We start from the raw sequence: 19,653 nt of genomic DNA on the forward strand, positions 1-19,653 counted from the left end.
GCAAGTGCAGTTACTAATACAGGCTATTAACAAATAAAATGTGAAAGGTTTCATTTATAGTGACAAAACACACACATATCCATCACACATATCTTCAGACAGACCCAAAATATACCTCTCTGGTTCTTTCTCTTTACTCTCATCAGTGTCATTTTCAGCTACATCTGTTCCAGAGACCAAAACAGAGATTACAGAAGAGTGAATATTAAGAATTGAAAATGAATATGACAAGTTGCATTCAGGCAGAGCAGAAACAAGACTGCTAATGATCTGATTTGCTCCATGTCTGCCCAAAGTGTGAACAGGCAACAGTCTGTAAACACATTCTTGTGATTACAGCTTGTTCCACTAAATCAATTACATTTTACTGATAACAGAGAAGATACCTACTCTTGTTACCAGTAAGGTATCCTTCTGTTGAATTTCAGATGAGCTGCAAATGAGGGCTTTAAAAACAACATCATTTGTTGTATTTCACTGATAACAGGAAATATGTATAAATGTTACTCTTGGTACCAGTAAGGCTGGCTCAGGTGCAAATAAAGCTTTCAACTCCTGCATAAAGGGAAAAGTGAAAACTGCAATAATTGAATGTATAACAATATACAACAGCCTCCAAATTCTTAAAAGAGAGGTATGCTTAGATGTTCAAACTGTTGCTAGATTAAAATATACTAGTTTACCATTGTTATTGATAAGAAAGTAGTAAGTCTGCTACTTATAAATGACACAAGTGGCTGACTGTCGGTCTGTCTTTGCGGTCAATGACTTTTAGTTGTGTCTGGTTTGTTGTACATGTTGAACTGTGGAGAATGATATTTTGCTCCCATGTATGCTAAGTGTATACTGTTATCATGACAAGAGAGACTTAGCATTATGAGAAGCAGCAGTACAGTAAATCAAATAGAATAGAAAAACAGGAAACCCAAATCATTTCCTGACAACTACTAATGATACGGATTTAGCTGCAGATTAACTTAATTACTTTTTTTTTGTCAATATTGGTTTGGCTAAGTAGATTGCAATGATTTTTAGTAGAGATGATGTGGAGAGTAAATAAATCAGACAAACAGCTAAAATCATATCTCTATATAAGGCAAAAGACAGAGACTTATTACAAGCCTGTTTCTTTCACAATTCTCTAAAATACCAGGGGGAAAAATCTAAGAAAGACTGGAAGACAAAAACATAATGTACTGAGTGAACAGCAAACTGGGTTTAGGTCTATCAGGGCAACGTTGGGTGCACTCATGGAATTAGTGGATGAAATATAAACTGCCATAGAAAATAAAGAATATGTAGTGGGAGTTTTCCTGGATTTCAAAAAAAGCATTTGATACAGTTGGCTACGACTTATTATTGAGTTTCAAGGTGCATGGAGAAGGGCAAAATATCGGAAGAAAGATATGGAATTAGAGGAGTAGCTCTGTCAGTTAAGCAGTTACTTGGATAATGTTTATCGATATGTGCAAATGAATAACTCACAACTACTGAAGGTTACTTGTTGGATTCCCCAGGGTTTAGTGTTGGGAACATTGTTGTTTATTTTGTACATATTTGTACACCCTTATATGTATCTATATGTATCTCTGGTTTGATTTCTTTTGATTTCAACAAACTAAATTCAAACACTGCCTTTGAGTAAAACTTGTTGGGAATCATTTCATTAACTCCAACAGGAAACTCTTGATAAATGATGTTGAAATAGAGTTACATTTCTTGGTGTGATAATGGACATTAATTAAAAATTATATCAAAGTTAAAATATTACAGTCAATACTATATTAATATCTCCTTTATAGTCTCAAATATATACTGTGGGGAAAAGACACTAATCTAATCTTCCACTCACACAAAACCGATAAACCTACCCTTCATTAAACTGAAAGAAATTGACTGGATTAACTGAAATTTAAAGATTTGGTCGACTTTAAAAGAGTTGAAAACATGTACGTTTAGTTGAATATTTAAAGATATCACATTAAACTAATATTAAACAGACAATCATAAAGAAAGACTGACATAGGCAGACAGGATACAGAATATGAAAGTTACTATTGATTTGTATTGTTTTGAATAAACATTAAGATTAAACATAATGTTTTAAAAGGATCAGCACCTTTTTTTGACTGTAGGAAAAAAAAACTTTAAGTTGTGTCATTGTTCAGTTTTCAGCTGCTCTATTTAAGAATCTCTTTTTTGTGTGTTTATGTATGTATAAAATAAATGTATATGCAGACAGGAATATAAAGTCTTAAATCTGATTCATAATAGTATTTGCACTAGTTACAAAGAGGTGACATGAAGAATTTAAGAATTTATATATTCGAGTAAGTAATAAATACATTTTGTTTTTGATGGATTTTGCCCACACATGTGTCACACAATAATGTTTTGCTCTTGAATTATGGCATGTTTGTATGAGATAATTTTCTGGGGAAACTTGAGGTGAGGTTTCAGGAAATATGAGACTAAATCCCAATGGAGATGATGGGAATAAGCACACTCCTAGTGGTGACTCACATGAATGAGGCTCACATGAGGCTTCAATTACAAAGGGGAAAAAATATGCTGAGACACAGTTCATTGCCCTGGGACATTATGTTTAAACGTGTGTGTGTGTGTGTGTGTGTGCGTGCGTGTGCGTGTGTGTGTCAGCGACAGATAAAGCACAGAGCGGACTTCTGTCTGTCAGATCACACTTTCTTGCCTTGCAGAATAGACCTCTGTCATCAGGAGGATCAATCTCAGATATGAGGCTTTGTGCCTGGGCTGGAGTTTGGAGTCTCCTGCTCATCCTGGTTCTCCATGTTGATGCACAGAAGGTTCAACCCAAGGAGAGACACTATTATATCGCTGCTGTTGAGATAGACTGGAACTACTATGGCAATGACGCACACAGGTAGGATACTGTTTGGAGTATTTGTGATCTTGAATGACAAAAATTAAATTCTGTTAAAGAATATCTTGCAATTCATCATTAGTGGTTATTAGTTGCTTTTTTTTTTTAGCAGTTCTGGATTAATTGACAATTTTACTGTTTTGTATTGTATTTTACTCTCTTTATTCATGGTTCATTTTGTCTGCTAAAACTCATGTAAAACTTTATATTTAGTATTCTGATATTGAAATAGTTTGTATCTTGTAAAAACAAGTCCAGTATGTCCTGACTTTATTTCTCTGGCAGCCTGTTCTTCATCCTATGACGTTATCAATGTTGTCTTGACATACGCACACTCAGATACACACTTGCATACTCATAGTGTATTCATCATATCTTGTGGTCTGTATCTTTTAGACATGAGGTACTGTCTGTAAGGCATTATTTCTTCCTGTGCACTGATTCATGTTTTGTGTTTTTCCACCATTGTTCAGGTTTGGTCCCACCTATAAGAAAGTGGTATTTCGGGAGTATGAGAAAGGCTTCAGACAGGCTAAGACTCATCCCTCCTGGTTAGGTAAATGTTGCATAAACTTTACCTGAACACACAGTCTGTCTGGCTCTCATTAAGAGAACTGATTGCTGATTACAGTTCAGTACCCATCCACACAGATAGAAACATTACCTTATAATCTCCTGGAAAGGAATTGAGATATAACTGTTATTTCTAAGGAGGTTTCCTGAGATGGATTATATAATTTGATACTAATAACTGTGAAAACTGACTGACTGACTACACTTGAGAGGTACCTGCTTAATTATTTCAGCTTGGAAATGAAACTAAAAAGGTAATTAAGCAGAATATACAAACAGGTGATAAATTGAAGTAAAGAGTTGAATAAAGGAGAGGAGAAATGTAACCAATAAGGGTGCTTTCATTCAGGGTGGCAGCACTCTCAAACACCATGATCATAACACCAGATGAGGGAATACCTTTTGTATGAGTGGTGTTATGCTAAGGAGCATTGAAGCAAGGAGCAAAGGTGTATTTAAAGCTTTTATTTGGATCGGTTTATGGGTCGAAAACAGTGACTGGTTTTGACCTCATCAGGAAACAGATGCACTTGGCCGCTGCATTCTTTTCATATTACTGAAAGGGTAGTTTTATTTTTTCCTTTAATGTGTCACCAATAAGTAGAACGGAGCAGTTAATGAAGTATATGGGGGAATGCTCATGGGGGGAGTGTTGGTTCTAGACCTGCTCTATGTGAAAAGTGCCTTGAGAAAACTTAATTGAATTGAATTATGTAAGCAGCTCACAATTATACAGTATGCATTTCCTGGAAAGAGAGTATAGAGTAACATGAGCAGCTGTAATACTTTTCACTCATTTACTGTAGAGCTTGTTTCTCACAGGGTATGACAATAGCCAACATATTTTGCAGCTAAACCCGCACATAGATAAGGCAGTTTCTGAGGATTGAGGTGATAGATAAAGTCAGGATATGTTTTTTTTGTTTTTTGTTTTTAAAGAAAGACAAAGTGAACACCGCCTTTGTAGTCTGATGTAACTTTGATGACCTGTTCCTATGGTCAGGCTGTGTCCACTCAGTCTGTACATGGTCAATGTTTTCCTTAGTTTTCTATCAGTCACAGTGTTCAGCTACTCTGCTGCCATGTACTCTCTGTTTAGGGTTAAACAGCTTTCTATTTTGCTTTGTGATTTTATGGTTTTGTTCCAATATTTGAACTGATTTTCTTTTTGTTTTGAGATCATTTGATTGGGTCAGATTGTTTGTCTGTCTGTCCTAAAAAGCCCTGGTGTGTGTGGCCAGAGCTTCAGAACCAGCTGGCAGAGGCGACCCTGATCTTTGTTCTAGTCCTTGAAGGGCTTTGTACTTGTAGGATTTGGAGTCGCTAAACTGAAAGTGTTTATAAAATTTGATGGCTCGCTTTTAAATTTGAATTATTAAAAGGTATTGGCCCTGCATGCATTATTGACAGGGAACTCTAAGTATGTTTCTGCTTAATTCTACATGCAGATCTCCAAGCAGGTGTTTTTTCCCAATTTATACTATATAATATTATTGGGTCTGTTGCTGAATTTTGAGTCAGGTCCTAACTGAAATGTTTCTTTTGATGGCGTAAAAAGCCCGTCATGCCTTCTGTTTCATTTTAACAAGCTCTAATACATCTGCAGGTACTATACTGTCTCCTTGTGTTACACATTAATCTCTTTCTCGTAAGGTATTAGGAAATAAATTACATCACCAGAAAGGTTAAATGTCATGTTTATTGGATTAGTGTACATTACACTAAACGGTATGTCATGATGGTGAAAGTATTTATCCTGGTCAATGACAGTCAGTGAATCAACTAAAATAACAAAGAAGGACATTTTATGTTACTTCTCCCATTGCGTCATGATGATTCCATATAAGCCTGTCTTTGTCTGCAGGTCTACTTGGACCCACGCTTCGGGCTGAGGAGGGGGAGACAATCGTCGTCACTTTCAGAAATATGGCGAATGGACCGTATAGTATCCACCCACACGGAATTGCTTACGGGAAACAGTCAGAGGGTGGGTGCTTGTTAATCCATCTGCAGATGAATCTGACAGCTGTGCAGCAGTTTACCTGTGGATACCAGTAATACAATGTAACACAGACTGTCTGTTAGGGTCACAGCTGGTAGTCATGATGTTACTCATTCTAATAATTACACAAGATTGGCCAACAAAACAAACAATCCTGTTTGTCTTTTTCTAAAATATTAACTAGGACAAGCAGATTATCAAACAAGATGGTACTGAAGTCCAACAGGAAGCATTGCTAATCCTTAGGAAATCACTGTCTCTGTCCTTGTACATAGAGAGAAATAATTTGAGGAAATTGAGACTAAGCACTCCTTAATTTGGACTAAATGCATAAATCAGAGTGCAGAGGAAATGCAAAATTGAAGAACAGCTTGCAGGAAACTTCATTAAGTCTTTATTATTTTGGGAACTTGAAAGGAATGTCATTAGTTGCACTGCTATACAGCAATTCATTTGACCAAATTGTTGCTTTAGCCATTCTTTAATCATCCATAATGTAATTACATACAGTAAGAACTGTATGTGACACAAAGTTTGTTTGTTTTTTCAGGAGCCTACTACTTCGACAACACATCGCAGAAAGAGAAACAAGATGATCTAGTACAGCCTAACTGTGAGCATGTTTACCACTGGGAGGTGACATCAGCTGTATCACCACAGCCAAGTGACTCCAACTGCCTCACCTACACCTACGTCTCCCACCAAAACGTGGTTCAGGACTACAATTCAGGCCTCATTGGTGCTTTGCTCCTCTGCAAGCCTGGTAAGCTGTCAAATGTACCTGTATTTTCACTTTTGCTTGTAGAATGTTGATGAGGAAAATCACAGAATATCAGTTACTGCTGCTCTGAAATGAATTGGTCATTACTTTTGGTCATTACTTTGCTCTCTCTGTCTCTCACTCTTTGCAGGCAGTTTGAATGATTTGGGGGAGCAGGCTCACGTCGACCAGGAGTTAGTGTTCCTCTTTGGGGTTTTTGATGAGAAAGCGAGCAAGTATGAACCAAGTGGTCTTGCCTTAGAAAACCCTGTCAAGTTCACCATTAACGGATACGCAAAGGGATCACTGCCTGGTTAGTCTATCATTTTGTCAAAGTGAGTTAGAGAATCAGCAAGTATGTCAATTGATCAGGTAGCCTTGTTTTTTATTTTTGTTAGGTTGGTTTTTTTTGTTAGATTATAGACATATTGTTGTCTAGACTACATTAATCTGACAGTTGTAACAAGTTACTTTGTAAGATGAAGACTTATAAATATAAATAGATAAATCATGATATAATATACATTTGATGGATTTCTGCTGTATAGATTAAACTAACCAAAAGTATATACAGTTGTTAAATTTCCTATAGCATGATCTGGACCTTATTTTATGGCAATGAAAGGGTAATGAAAGTAGTTGCTGATTAGTTTTCAGTTGATTGACAAATCAATTGATGTACTTATTGTTCAAGTCCTAATTAAAACAGTATAGTGGGACATCTCAGACTTAGTTCTTGTTAATAGGTTAACCACTGTCCTAGGTTGCAAGTTACTATATATAAACTGCAAGTAACCATGGCAACAACACTGGTGCTTCTTGCTGCCACAGGATAAACTGACTACAAACGCACTTTAAAAAAATATGGATGACTGAACGTAAACCCAGTTTATTTTTGTTTGGAAAATATCTAAAATGGACAAATATTTTTAAATTATCTTTTTTTATATTTTCTTGATTTATTTAGTCTGTTAAAATGTCAAACAATAGAGAAATAAGTCCAGTGTTTAAGATGACACAACAATATATAAATCCCAGAGATTACATTTAAATGATACAGTAAGCAAAACAGCAGGAAAAATGATAATTTCTGCGATTTGCAACCAGTGAATGTTCCTTTGACACATGACAATTAATCAATTAAAACATCATGAATTACTTTCCTGTTTATTAAATAACTTAATCAACTAATTGTGTCAGTGTCCTGATGTAAAAAACAATCTTTGCTTTCAACTTGTCCAATATGTTTTGGGTGTGAAGACAAGTCATTGTGTATTAGAACTTACTGTTTCACTTAATGTTGCATAAACAAAACAATGCAAATGTAAAATACTCAAGGTGCACAACAGTTTCCACTTTTCTTTACAGATGTCAGTGTGTGTGCTCATTCTTCTGTGAGCCTGCATCTGATGGGTATGAGCTCAGAGCCTGAGGTGTTCTCAGTGCATTTGAATGGACATGTGCTGCAGCAGATGGGGCATAAAGTGTCATCAGTGGGTCTGATCAGCGGTTCCTCCACTACTGCCAGTATGGTAGCAGTCTACACAGGCCGGTGGCTGCTGTCCTCATACGTCATCAAGCACATGGAAGGTAAGTGTGTTTCTACTCACTGAGATTAATTAGATCCACCGTCCATCATAGAGAGATAGTTTTTAACAATGTTGCTAAATTTACAAGGAGAAAAAAAATTGTTTCCACCTTTGCAGCTGGCATGCATGGCTTTGTGGATGTGAAGCGCTGTGATGCCTTCCCAGCACCCCCGAGAAGGTTGACCATCGCACAAAAACGTGAAAGCAGGGTGTGGACATACTATATAGCTGCTGAGGAAATTCTTTGGGACTATGCACCTAGCATGCATGGACATATAGATGCGTAAGAAAAAATTTACAGAAACATTTTGAAGCATTTTATACATGAAATTGCATATACCGGTAATGTGTACATGAAAACAAAGTAGACTTAATAGCAAGATATATCTTTTGTGATCACAGGTAATTTAACACTACTGTTGCAATTGCAGCAATTGCTACTGTTGCAATTTAAATTTATCCCTATAGCATTTTGAATGAACTTATATACTCACTCTCCTCAGTGTCAAAATGTGGCTATAATAGTAAAATATTAGGAATGATTATCAGTCTTTTACCCTGTTCCACCAGTAAAACTGTTTGGTAATGTTTAAGAACACCAGTGCCACCCAGTTTAAAGTGCAGTGTTGAGACCGTGGTGCTGCCAGTTTTTTAAATGGTCTTGTTTGTTTATGGACGTTATCAGTGGCTTCAAATTCATATGAATTGCATTCATGTCTTGAAATCTTGATCATTTTGTATAGGGACTACAGGTTTCAGTACCTGAAACAGTCACCAACACGCATAGGAGGGAAGTACAAGAAGGCAGTGTACACACTGTATACCAATGCATCATTCACTCAACGGTCAGAGACCAGGCAAAGGAGAGATGAGCTTGGAATAGTGGGGCCAGTGATCAGAGCGCAAATCAGAGACATTATTCGGGTAAGACCATATTCAAATCAAGTCATATTATGAATCACATTGTGTTCAAATAAATATTCTTCACATAACACAATTCATTGATTATAGAAACATCAGAACAAAGGAAGCAGAATACAGTAAGAGAAAAAGGCAAAAGGCTTTGGACTGTAAAGACTAATCTAAAAGCATGTCTTAAGGTTTAATCTAAACTGTGGACAGATTCTGCTCACATACAGGACTATAGACTCTGAAAGCTGTTTTGATGCAGATCTGTGTGCTAGCTAATGTATATATATATATATATTGTTGCCCTTTTCATTAATAGTTCCCCAGTTTTAGGGCAATCCTGCATGAATAAATATTTTTGACTTGTGATGCCTTTCACTTGATCTCAATCCAACTCAACTTGTGTGCTAAGGAAAAAGATTGAATGTTAAAAGTGTGTAAAAGTAACTAGCGAAGCTGGCAGAGTATCACCATGAAAGCTACTGTTTGCTGATATCGGTTGGTTGTTGATTTCAGCTTTTTGACCGATGACTTAAGTTAAGTTTGTGCATTTATGATTACAGTAGATTATTGGCTACAGTTCCTACTTTGTTCATGTGTTGCAGATATAAACATAATCAAATTAAAGCTGACTGTCAGCACATGAACCTCTGAGCCAATGTCACTTCAAATAAATAACTGTGACTGTGCCACTATGATACAGTACTTTCACACTGGACAGGTTTTGTAAAATCATTTAACATTGTTTACACACTGTGTGCTCTTTTACAGGTTGTTTTTAAGAACAAGGCCTCCAGACCGTTCAGCATCTATCCACATGGAATGACAATAGAGAAGTCAGAGGAGGGGGTCAACTACCCAGAAGGAGGTACTGTGTCTGATTACAAACACATTTGTGGGTGGTGGAAGCCCACTCTGGTTTGAATATAAAATGACTACAATAAGAAAAACATGGAGAAAATGTCATTGTGGTTACCAGGCAACCAGTCTCATGGTGTTAAGCCAGGTGAGACACACACCTATGAGTGGAGTGTGGGTGAGGAAGACCAGCCTTTGGATGGGGACTCCCGATGTCTGACACGAATGTACCACAGTGCAGTGGACACACCCCGTGACATTGCCTCAGGATTGATTGGACCAATCCTCATCTGCAAATCTCAGTCCCTCAATGTCAGGAATGTACAGGTGAAACGATTACATGACTTTCTTTAGTTAATAAGGCACATTTTTCAGCATGAATAGTGCAGAGTGAGTTGGTTATGTACATTGTTAAAAAAGCTCCTTAAGGAAAAAGAAAGAAAATTGGTGAACAGTCTAAATTACGTTTTGTAGCATCTTGTATCTTAACAGTTAGTGTTACAACCAATTGATTTTTTTTTTTTTGGTTTGGGATATGTTTTACAGAATTATGTCTTGTATTTTTTTACTGTCAACCTGTGAGTTTTATAACACGTTAGATGACCAAAATGTTGAAACAAGACAATAACATAAAATAAAAGTTAAGTAACTACTGTAATGATATATATTTTGTATGACTTCATTCAACAACATTTCTACTACTTCTGTTGAGAGAGAAAACTGAAAAATTTAAAGTCTGAGTTCAAATTTAACTATCAAAAGCACAGAATAAATTTAGATTGTAGATTTAAAACTGAATGCAGATTTTTTTTTCTACAGCTGAGAGCAGACAAGGAGCAGCATGCCATGTTTGCTGTGTTTGATGAAAACAAAAGCTGGTACCTGGATGATAACATTCGTCAGTTTTGTGATCGATCCAAAGTCATGAAGACAGATCCTGACTTTTATAAGTACAATGTCATGCACAGTAAGTTTGGCCATTATCAAATTGAATTGATGCTAATAAAAAAACCTTGTCCTTAAAGATATCATATCTTCCATCTATTATATGTTTATAATCCTAATTAATTGCCTGTCTGGCTGGTTATCAGATGAGATAACCAATATTCATGTAATGTCCTAACAGCGATAAACGGTTATGCGTTTGAGAGTGGCCCGGTCCTGGGCTTCTGCAATGGTGAGGTTGCAACATGGCACGTGTCCAGCATTGGAGCACAAGACTACATCCAGACAGCTACATTCTACGGCCACCCATTTGAAGTGAATGGGCGAACAGAGGACTTTCTCAGTCTCTACCCCATGACTGGAGAGACCATCACAATGAACATGCTCAACTTTGGTCAGTCAAGGCTTACAGTGCCTTTTTTATATCATATTGCTTATTGTATATCCAAATACTCAATTTATAGGGTAACTATAAGTAGGTAATCCCAAAATCTTTTTTTTGCCACATGAAAGAGTGACAGCTGCTTAGTTTCCAATGGTCTTTTTGATTTTTGTGTTTCTCTCTTGAAACAGGTTACTGGCTTCTGGCTTCCCTGAATTCCCACGAGACAACTAAAGGAATGCGTGTAAAGTTTCGGGATGTTGAGTGCTTTCGTGACTACGTCTATGAGTACGATGAAAATGAAAGAGAAGAGCCAATAGGACACAAAGAGTTCACTTTGTGGCAGCCTCTGAGCTTGGATGATATCAAGAAGGAGCAAGAGGAGAAGGCGAAACCAGTAGAAAAAAAGCCACTGGTTGTAGATGATTACACAAATATGTTTGCAGATGAATTAGGTCTTAGGTCTCTAAAGAACCAGTCTAGCAGCTCAGATGTGGAGGTGTTGGACCTGTCCTTCCTGGAATATGATGCTGTTGATGTGCTTGACAGAGATAAGAATATTACCCTTAATTTCAACTCCACCACCACAGAGACAAAAAGTAAAAATGAGACGTCTATTTTAAAGCCAAATCCACTAAATGGGACATTATTTTCAAACCTGAAAGAGCTTGATAGAGTAAACCATACTGCAGTTAATTTGTTGAATCAAAGCAATGAGAATACAACATCATTCTCTGACAATTCATCTGTGTCTAAAATAGAGGACACAGTGAATTATAGTCCCAACGTTACACAAAATAAAAATATAACTCAAGTTGTTTCAAGTCTTAATAATGCCAGAGCATCTGAGACAGAGAACTCCACAATTCACAATGATAAGGCATCAATAATGGTTGGAAATGTATCCACAGAGACAACCGATCTGAATGTAACATTACCAGGAAATCTTAGTTCCATTTTGGAGACTGAAAGAATGAATAACACACTCAGTGGTGATAATCAGACTGCTGGGAACGCAACCTTGCTGCAGGAATCCGACAAGAAACTCAGAGGAGATGTGTTCTCCTACTCCGTACCTCTACCTCCCTCCAGCATCAACAATCTCAACAGTACAACAGAGGACAATGTCACCTCTCTGTCAAGCAGTACAAATTCCAGCCCTGAGAGTTGGGAAAATGTCACTGCTCATCTTGACCAGTTAAACCATACATCTTCTATAGAAAGTTTCTCCAATGAGACTGTGGTTTCAGGTAACCTGTCACTCTCCAGTCATCTTGTTCGTGAAAGCAGCTCTGAGGAGCTAAGTGAAGATAGCATTGAAGAATTGTTTATCTACCTTAGAGAAAACAATACCGAGGTGATTACAACTACCTCCCTTAAAACAAACGGCCACAATTGGACTTACGAGGGAACTCACCAAACTGTACCCATGGAGATCCCCGATCACATGTTAAAGTACTTAGGGAAGGAGGCCCCAACACCAAAACCGAAACCTAAGACCATTAAGGTGAACTATCGACAGAGGCCCAAGAAAGGCAGAGGCATGAAAACAAGGAAGAGGAAGGAATATAAGCCTCAGGCCAGGAGTGGTTTACCATTCTCTCCTCGTGGATTCAATCCAGCCATGACCCCAAGAGGGGCACGACCCAGTTCACTACAACCATTCTCTGATGAGGAGGATCTCATTAACATGCCAGTGGTCATCGGTTTGCCACGGCCTGATTTCAGTGACTATGAGCTGTATGCTCCTGGTAGTGAGCCACAACATCTAGATTTGGATGAGCAAATCAATGCAAATGAATATGAATATGTTAGCTACAAAGACCCCTACAGCAGTGGCGAAGACATCAAGGATCTCAGTTTGGATGACACCACAAAATACTACTTAAACAAGTACGGCGACTCCAGTACCCAGACTTACTTCATTGCTGCAGAGGAGGTTGAGTGGGACTATGGTGGCTATGCAAAGAGGTAAGCTCAGATATAGCAGTAAGAAAAGCTAGTTTGACATAAGAAGATACAATTATTCAGAATTATTGAAAAATTGTAAAGCAAATGCACATCCAAACATACGGAAAGCTGATAGGTCCTTTGTTGTCACCACAGGATAGACAAGTTGGATCAAAACAGTAGACAAACTAAGTTCACCAAGGCGATTTTCCGAAGTTACCTGGATGCCAACTTCAGAACACCTGATATCCGAGGTGAGATGGATGAGCATCTAGGCATCCTGGGGCCTGTCATCAAGGTGGATGTTGGACAAACCATCATGGTAAGACTGTCAGCACCTGTTAAAAGCCATAATCTGTACTACTCTTCTGGGATTTCACCTTTTATGTGACATATAGTGTGACATAGTTGAAAAAACGTATTTGTGTTATTGCCGGGCTTTAGGCTAAAGGTAAAGATTAATATCATTCTCATGTCTTTACTGTAAAGTAAAGCTCAGGGGCTATCTCCTTGCTTCAAATTTACTGACTTCTTCTAATTCTACGCAAGAAAATGAATAAGCATTTCTCAAATCATGAAACTATTAATTTAAAGCCATAACTACCCAGAAAATAGAAACACAGAACATTTCTTTCTGTCTTTTAGGTGGTGTTCAGGAACAATGCCAACCGTCCGTACTCCCTACATCCAAATGGGGTTGGATATAACAAGAAGACAGAAGGTCTGTCCTATGACGATAACTCCACACATTGGTTTAAATATGATAATGAGGTTCAACCCAATACCACCTATACATATATATGGCAGGCCAATGCAAATGTTGGGCCAATGGAGGATGAATCCCAGTGTCGGACCTGGGCCTACTATTCAGGTGTTAATCCTGTGAGTACTTTGCCATTTGTAATTGGGAAATCAGTTTAATTTAACCATTCAGTTGGAGTGAGCAACACAGGATGTAGCTATTCATATTTTTAAGAATTTATATTGATTGTAGAATCTCTTGTCTAGGAAAGGGATATTCACTCAGGCTTGATTGGGCCTTTACTCGTGTGTCGAGAGGGCACTTTGGACAAGAAGGTGACGGACACAAGCGAGTTCACACTGCTTTTCATGACCTTTGATGAGTCGCAGAGCTGGTACTACGAAAGGAATCGCGAGTTGATACAGAGAAAAAATCCAAGGAAATTATTGGGCCCGGACTTCAAGGAGAACCTCAAGTTCCACTGTAATGCATCAAACACCTTAATCTATACTACTTAAAATTTTCTTTTGAATATGCTGCAAAAAAAATTATATAACATGCTAATTTAAACATTCTGTATCAAGTAAATACATCCAGTGTTGGTAATATCACATTGCTTCAAAAGTGTTACTGTAGAATTCAATCTATTATGATATCTTTTCCTCCATGCATTCAAAATTTCACAGTCACAGAACAAAAAATCACCTGAAATGCTGATAAATATGTTTTTTTGTCTGATATTTCCATAGCCATCAATGGGATTATATTTAGCTTAAAAGGCTTGAGGATGTACACTGACCAACTAGTGGCTTGGCACCTGATCAACATGGGTTCTCCCAGAGACTTTCAGAGTGTCCACTTCCACGGACAGACGTTCCTCCACAAGCACACCACCAGCTACAGACATGCTGTCTACCCACTGCTGCCTGGTAAGCAACATAATGTTTGTTAAATACATCAAGAACAACATCTTAGGGATTTAGGGCTGCTATATGTATTCAATGTCAACAAGCCAGCATTTCTTACAAATTGTTTTTGCAGGAAGCTTTGCTACTCTTGAGATGTATCCTTCCAAGCCTGGCTTGTGGCAGCTCGAGACAGAAGTTGGTTTCAACCAACAGAAGGGCATGCAGACCCTCTTCCTGGTTCTTGATAAAGGTACAAACTTGTGGGGAAAAAACTGACTACATCATTTAGAAAAAGACTTTGTAACTACAGTGAGATGCTGTTATGTTGTGTTTTGATACTGAGATATTACTTGTGTGTCTTCTTCAAGATTGCTTGCGCCCACTGGGTCTACAATCAGGCAGTGTGCAAGACGACCACATCACAGCTATCAACACTAGAGGTAGCCATCTCCATCTGTTTTGGCAACAGATAAACTGTGGTCCTACTGCAATCAGAATGACTTGTGAAATGATTGCATCATTTTTGTAGTAAAGCTCTATATACCAAGATGTCATCAGAATAATTAATTTTTTTTTCATCTTCAAAGGATTCTGGTCGCCCCATCTTGCCAGATTAAATAATCAAGGTAAATACAACGCGTGGAGTACAGAGAATAATGAGAGTTGGATACAGGTATGTGCTAAAGGTGTTTTGTGTGTGTATTTGACTATATGTGAGAGTGTATTTCTTTTTTATGTGAAAACAATCTGCTTCCCCTGGCACAGGTGGACTTTCAGCGGCCAGTTGTGATCAGTCAGGTAGCCACCCAGGGAGCCAAGCAGCTATTCCAATCCCAGTTTGTGTCCAAATACCATATCTCTTACAGTAATGACCGCCGTAAGTGGATCTTCTATAAGGGCGACAGCAGACACTATAGGAAGGTGGGGGAAATTTAATCATCTGAAGAGACAATGCAAACAGCTTCAGCCTAATTTAGAAGCATGTGCTCACCTCTTTATTTCTCTCCACTGCGTCACTCATTCTTTCATCAGCTGTTTGATGGGAACCAGGAAGCCTATGTGACAAAGACAAACATCTTCTTTCCTCCTGTGATCGGACGGTTTATTAGGCTCCACCCGGTCACTTGGTACAACACAGCTACAGTCCGCATGGAGTTCTACGGCTGTGAGCTCGATGGTAAGATGTTACACGCGGATATGTAGAAGACAGAATTCAAGTCAAAGAAAGCTTGAGTATGTAAATGTAAATGTGACACTAATCTCCTGCCTTAGGTTGTTCAGTGCCTTTGGGGATGGAGAGCAACCTGATAAAAGACAATCACATCACTGCCAGCTCCACAGCTACCAGCTGGTACTCTGGACCCTGGAAACCATCCCTTGCTCGCCTCAATAAACAAGGCACTATCAACGCATGGCAAGCTAAGGTACTAAGACTGATTGATTGATATGAAAGGTGAAAATTATTCCATTCAAATAAAAAAAGAGTAAATAAATATAGCTGCTGCCCCCGCGACCCGACCCCGGATAAGCGGAAGAGGATGGATGGATGGATGGATAAATAAATATAATTTTAAGATAAATAAGAACTTAAAAGAAAGCACTCTCATTTGTTAAGCAGTTCATAAATGCATATTAACCTGTTATTTCTCTGCTCTCTTTTCTGCAGTATAATAACATGAACCAGTGGCTTCAGGTGGAGTTGCCCCAAATAAAGAAGATCACAGGTATCGTAACGCAGGGAGCCAAGTCTCTGGGGAGAGAGATGTATGTCACATCCTATGCTCTAATGTACAGCAATGATGGGGTACATTGGGAGCACTACACAGCTGATGAGGACATGGTATCCAAGGTAAATATCATTAAACTCTTGAAGAATTTCATTGACTGTAGCTGAAAAGTGATTCTAAACGAATTCTCTCACCCTTTCTCTCAAATCTAGACTTTCAGCGGCAATACAGACAACAACGAGCATGTAAAGAACTACATTCACCCTCCCATTTTCTCTCGCTTTATCCGAATCCTCCCTAGAAACTGGATGGGCTCCATCACCATGAGAGTAGAGCTACTAGGCTGTGACTTTGAGTGATACAAACACACATACAAATCAGGGCAGGTACACAGACATACACACACACACACACACACACACACACACACACACACACACACACACACACACACATACCAAACGATCCAAATATACATTGGTTGAAGGAGTATTTCAGTCTTTATTTAAGTTAAAGTAGTGGCATAAAAATTACAGTTAAATGAAAATGAAGATATTACTTAGGTAAACATATAAATGTATTAGTGGCAAATTGTACTTTAAGTATTAAAAGTAAAGGTTCTCATTATGCAAAATTCCCCCAACTAGTGTTATATTTATTATATATACTGTATTCAGATATACAGTGCCTGTAAGTAAGTATTCACCTTGAAATGTTTCTTGAAATGTGTTATGTTTTGTTTCTTTAAACATGGAGTCAAAGAGGATTGAATGTGATTTTTTGACAATGACCAACAGAAAAAGACCATTTAATGTCAAGGTGAAAAGACATTTAAATTAGGCCTGTCACAATAATTATCTCATTGACTTTTTGTACAATAACTTAACTTAACTCACTCTCCAATCCCACCCCACACCCGTGGTGTGGTACACAGTGGTATGAAATGATCTTCAAATGGCAATAATATTGTTTATCGAGATTCCAACGCAATATATCGTCCAACAGAAGTAGTTATTGTGACTGGCCTAGTCCAAATTAGTGTTTTACATGTGAAATAATGATCCGCAAATGTAGTGGAGTGGAAGTATCAAGTCGTATAAAATGGAAATACTGAAAGTACCTTAAAGCGTTGCAGTACATATTAATTAAATAAGATTCCATTACATATTCAAACTTAAAAACACATGTAATCTACATACAGAAATGTGCTGCTTCCATAACAAACTCAACTGTTGCATAAATGATGCCACTGGGATATTTGGATGTTGCAACCAAGAAGAATGCAAAACAAGTGATGTCTTTTCACAGTGTAATACAATGTAATGTGTTGTTATTATGAACATGAATCCCTATAAGCTCATAAGTGAAATGGTTTATCAAAGATAAGTGGTCAGTAGTAATCATTGATCATCAGTACTAGTAATGTATATTCTTCTTATGTTAGATATGTTTTTGAAATACTAGTAGCATTTTGAAGTACTAGTAGCATGATATGATACAACATTTTGTCCATCAGATATGATTATAAATTAATGTAAATATGTAAGTAGAGATCATGTAATTTATTTGTCAATAAATATCATTACTATTCTTGCTATTCAGTGTCCAGCTCAGTGATGTATGAGCACATAAATGAAAGGATGCAAATAGAGAGCTTTGGTATCCCAAGTGTGAGTATGTGAACACTGATATCTTCTCATGGTGTCTTGAAGGTGTCACTTTTAGCACCTCTGCTGAGGCCAGGTCCGCCATTAAGCAGCACCCAAGGGCCTCCAGAGTCAACAGACACGTGCAGCTGCAAACACATGGCATGTTTATCCATTTGCTGAACATGTTAAACTGGGCACTGGAGGTGTGAAAGTCTCAGCATGGCGGTCTTGCATGCTACTGATCTGTGAAGACAAATTAACTTGCAGATAGCTTTATTGGACAACTGGCTGTCTGAGAGATTGGGAGTACTGATGAGAAGCAGCTGTTTGACTGTAGGAATGCACCAAATAACAATACTAATGTGATACTTTGGGATACTTTTTGGGAAGAAGAAGTTTAATGGAAGAATTTAACGAAGGGCTAATCCAGTTGAATAAGTGATGTGAAGCCTATTGCTGCCAGCATCACTGCAGGTTATGTAATACAATCAATAATGTTATTGTTGCTTAAATTACTGTTAACAAATACAAGATCAGGTAAAGTCTTGATAAGGTTATATTAGGCAAAAGACGGAGTATATACAAAAGGTCAGTTCACAGAAAGTCTGGTGAGGTAAAGTTCTCAGTTGCTTGTACAGTATTTGCTGAGTGGGAGTGGTGTTTTTAGACTTTTCAAGGATGTAGGAAGAGTACACTGACAGTCCAGCTAGTACCTGATGGGAGGGGTGGTTTTTATGTATGCTACAAGGACTTACTGTTAATTTAATCTTGAGTGTAACTCAAATTGAGTGTGTAACTTGAGTTGAGTTTTGTCAGCTTGTGGTCAGGAATAAATGAAAGCAAAAAGATTATCAAAGCTCAGCTGTTTATATTGTAGAAAGTTGTTTTTTTTTTTTTTTAATCCCACCACCTCATAGGGCGATAGTGTGATTCAAAATCAGATGCAGTTGTCACAATGCACCACTAGGTGTCGCTCCATGTTCACTTTGGCAGAAGATCTGGCCTAGACGAAATATTTTCATACCAGGTTTTGTCTGATAAAACTCCACCTGATAAGATCACTAGATATCATATGGGACAAAACCAAGTGACCAAGATTTCAACTGTTACATGAGTCTAAAGGGTTTGAAATGTATAAAAAACGTATAGTATAGTCCAACATTCAAATGCTCATTGATATTCAGAGAACTTAACTTTTTGACACAGAAGTTCACAACCTGATGGTAGGACCACTTTTGAGATTAACATCAGAGCAAATTCTCATTCCTGTGTTTTTCCCCATTTGCTCCAAACTACACACACATTATGTAAAATGATTCCTCATTTTACTGAGTTTCACAGCCTGATGGTGTTTCTCTGTACACAGCCCTCATAGAAAAACAGATAACTGATCAATTTATAAGAACGTTTTGAATTATATTGGCTGATCACCCATTTAGTATGTGAAAAATATTAAAGTAACAAATGGGGCTGCAAGCTATATAGTAGCTAAATCATGTGGAATAAAAGTACAATATTTGGCTCATAAATGTAATGAAGTATACTGTATAGTATAAAATGGTTGTAGTCCAACTCCAATAAAGTACTTTAATAAATACTGGTGTTACACTGTATCTGGTGACCCATCAGATTCTGTGACCTGCAATGTTGGAGGAGAGATCTTTAACTTTTACTGTACTTTAAGTACACTTCGCTGGGAATACTTATATATTTAAGTATTTTTATATTCTATTATTGATACTAAAGTTAAAGATCTG

At 37.7% G+C, this 19,653-nt stretch overlaps 1 protein-coding gene across 1 annotated transcript; it reads left to right on the forward strand.

Annotated features, from left to right (window-relative positions):
* Positions 1-2,681: 2,681 nt before the first annotated feature.
* Positions 2,682-17,844, forward strand: f5 (coagulation factor V). The gene is made up of 25 exons (XM_053329273.1): positions 2,682-2,902; positions 3,376-3,458; positions 5,340-5,462; positions 6,028-6,240; positions 6,389-6,550; positions 7,606-7,827; positions 7,944-8,109; positions 8,570-8,750; positions 9,507-9,603; positions 9,715-9,920; positions 10,413-10,560; positions 10,720-10,932; positions 11,112-12,891; positions 13,027-13,192; positions 13,516-13,752; positions 13,879-14,095; positions 14,362-14,541; positions 14,654-14,770; positions 14,889-14,960; positions 15,108-15,193; positions 15,286-15,441; positions 15,553-15,697; positions 15,793-15,944; positions 16,187-16,369; positions 16,460-17,844. Exons 1-25 carry the CDS (start codon positions 2,754-2,756, stop codon positions 16,604-16,606), a joined length of 5,601 nt encoding a protein of 1,866 aa, XP_053185248.1. The 5' UTR covers positions 2,682-2,753; the 3' UTR covers positions 16,607-17,844.
* Positions 17,845-19,653: the final 1,809 nt, after the last annotated feature.

The sequence above is a fragment of the Scomber japonicus genome, chromosome 11 (genome assembly GCF_027409825.1).
Source record: "Scomber japonicus isolate fScoJap1 chromosome 11, fScoJap1.pri, whole genome shotgun sequence".
In the NCBI taxonomy this organism is placed as follows: domain Eukaryota; kingdom Metazoa; phylum Chordata; class Actinopteri; order Scombriformes; family Scombridae; genus Scomber; species Scomber japonicus.